The sequence below is a fragment of the Papaver somniferum genome, chromosome 7 (genome assembly GCF_003573695.1).
Source record: "Papaver somniferum cultivar HN1 chromosome 7, ASM357369v1, whole genome shotgun sequence".
Taxonomy (NCBI): Eukaryota; Viridiplantae; Streptophyta; class Magnoliopsida; order Ranunculales; family Papaveraceae; genus Papaver; species Papaver somniferum.
In genome coordinates, this window is record NC_039364.1 from 207,332,867 (window position 1) to 207,335,836 (window position 2,970).

The window sequence follows — 2,970 nt, forward strand, 5'->3', positions numbered from 1 at the left end:
AAAATACAAAATTGTTGGTCACTTAACAAATGAATGTAGAGCTTCACAACATTCTGACAAAGAAGGCAAATCCAATCAAATTGAGAAACAAATTATTATTGAACAAAATCAAAGTTCTCCATCCCCAAGTTTGAAGACTGTTGAGCATCTCTCTAGTCAAGTTCAAATCCCTAACAATTCTGGTAACTTTCAACACTCTCAGAATATTATTGAAATGGATAACCCTATCCAGGACCCTAACTCTTCCATGATGGATAACACAACTGAAGTAACTAATATAACTACATTTCTGGGAGTCATCAAAACTTCTCCTGACATAAATGTTACAAGTAATCCTTTTGAAGTATTACAAGAAAATGAAAATGAGCTCACTAACTCTGAAGATGGTGAAATCAAGGAGGTTATTGCAACTAATATTTTAGAATTTGGTTCAATTTCTCAACCTATTACTATTGTTCCAAAAGATTCTACTAGTACTCATACAAGTGATGATGTTGGTTCCAGTAAAACTTCAAAGAAAAATCCCCCTTTAAAGCTAGCAGTTGTTACTAGAAAAGCTAGTAAAGAATCTCTTAAGTATGTGATTGACAAGGGGAGTGTGTCTCCTCAACCCCCACCTTTTAAATGAAGATCATCTTCTGCAATATTAGAGGCCTTAAGAGACAAAAGGTCAAGGATAAATTGAGAAGTTTAGTTAATTCTAATAATCCCTCTCTTGTATGGATTGTTGAACCCAAAATTAAAACATCAAATTTTCACTTTAAGCTCCCTGGGATGCATCATCAAATAATTCATAATTTTTTGGATAATTCTAAAGGTAATATCTGGCTTTTCTGGAATTGTTCAATTACTGCTCCTTCTGTTATCAAGGCTGCTAGTCAGTGCATTACTGTTGAAGTAGGTGAAGTTCTTGTTACTGGAGTGCATGTTAATTCTTACACTATTAATAGAAGAGAATTGTGGCAAGACTTATGTGATATTAGTCTTATGAATAAGCCTTGGTTAATATTGGGGGATCTTAATATTATTTTGTCTACTGATGAGAAAAGAGGAGGTAGGAATCCCATTTCAACAACAATGAGAGATTTTCAGGATTGTGTTGATTTTTGTGGTTTGCTTCAAGCTCCTAAAAGTGGGCTAGAATTTTCTTGGTGCAATGGTAGGGATGGAAGAAAGAGGATTCTCTGTAATCTTGATAGAGCTTTATATAACTTGAAATGGTTGGATAAATTTAATGGTTGGAACTATAAAGTTGGTACTAGAGGAGTCTCTGATCATAGTCCTCTTCTGGGTTCTGATGCTGTCATTTCTAGAGCTCCTAATCCTCTCTTTAGATTTCAAAAAATGTGGCTGAATCATCCTTATTTTCTGCAAGTTATTTGGAATACATGGAAGGAAGAAATTTATGGCAATCCCATCTATATCTTTATGAACAAGCTTAAAAGACTTAAAATATTCCTAAAGGTGTGGAATTGGGAGGTCTTTGGTGATGTTAAAGAAACTCTTAAAAAAGTTGAAGAAAAGGTGCTGGAGGAAACCTTAAAATCTGACAGTGATCCCACTAATATCAATCTGTTAAATAACTTGGTCACTGCTAGAGGAAAATGTGACATTGCTGCAAATAACTACAACACTTTTCTCAGAGACAAGGCTAGAATCAGCTGGATACAGGATGGTGATGTTAACACTAAATACTTCCATACAAGCATCAAGCTAAGACAGGCTCAAAATTCTATATATGAAATAGAAGACTCATATGGTAATATCATTACTGATCAAAATGGTATTTTTAATGTGCTGATTGATTATTTTAGTACTAAGTTTGCTCATCAGAATGTTAGTATAAATGATTCCTTCTTTGAAGCTGCACCTATAGTAATAACTACTGAAGATAATTCCTATTTAGAAAATGTGCCTACCGAAGAAGATATTAAAACTGCAACTTTTGATCTAAATCAAGATGGGGCCCTGGGCCAGATGGGTTCACTGGTGCATTTTATAGATTTGCTTGGGGGATTATTAAGAATGGCCTTGTTGCTGTAGTGCAGTATTGTTGGAAGAACAATGTCATTCCTACTAGAATAAATTCCAATTTTCTTGTTATAATTCCTAAAGTTCATGGTGCAAAGAATGCTAAACAATTTAGACCTATAGGTCTTAGCAATTTCTGCTTCAAAATTATTACTAAGATTGTTACCATGAGAATCAGTAACTACTTACCAAAACTAGTGTCTCCTAAGCAATGTGCTTTTATCAAAAACAGGAGTATACATGAACAGGTTCTTCTTGCTTCTGAGCTTGTTAATGAATTACCAGTTAAAAGAAGAGGAGGCAACTTGGGGCTGAAATTGGATATCTCTCAGGCTGATGATACCATGAGTTGGGAATTCTTACATAAAGCACTTACAAGCTTTGGTTTCTCCACTAAATTTTGTGATTGGATTATGGTTCTTCTCAAAACTACAAAAATATCTATCATGCTAAATGGAGGCCCTATTGCATTCTTTGGAGTTGGCAGAGGCCTCAAACAAGGTGATCCTCTTTCTCCAATTCCTTTTATTTTAGCTGAAGATATCTTAAGTAGGAATATTCACAAATTGGTTCAAGATAAAAAAAAATTCAACCTATGGTGATAAGAAATGGAATTCATCCCACACACTTATTCTTTGCTGATGATATATTCTTGTTATGCAATGGAAATATGAGAAGCGTTACTCATCTCAGAAATCTTTTATTGGAATACCAAGCTGCAACTGGTCAAATTATTAATACTGCTAAAAGTAGATGTTTTGTGGGAGGTACCTCTGATGTTAGGAAGAGACAAATTGCTGGCTTTTTTCATATGGACATCTCTCATTTCCCTGAAAAATATTTGGGTGTGATGCTGGTTCAAGGAAAGGTCAAATCTGTTCATCTTTGGCACCTAGTGGAGTAAGTATATGCAACAAATACTTTCTACATGGAGTGGAA

General features: G+C 34.6%; 1 protein-coding gene across 1 annotated transcript; it reads left to right on the plus strand.

Annotated features, from left to right (window-relative positions):
- Nucleotides 1-624: 624 nt before the first annotated feature.
- On the plus strand, nucleotides 625-2,043 carry LOC113295858. Its single transcript, XM_026544187.1, has one exon. It carries the CDS (start codon nucleotides 625-627, stop codon nucleotides 2,041-2,043), a length of 1,419 nt encoding a protein of 472 aa, XP_026399972.1.
- The last annotated feature ends 927 nt before the right edge of the window (nucleotides 2,044-2,970 follow it).

Bases quoted from the DNA above. Each gene is read 5' to 3' on its own strand.
- LOC113295858 (XM_026544187.1), top strand. From the start codon at position 625: ATGAAGATCATCTTCTGCAATATTAGAGGCCTTAAGAGACAAAAGGTC.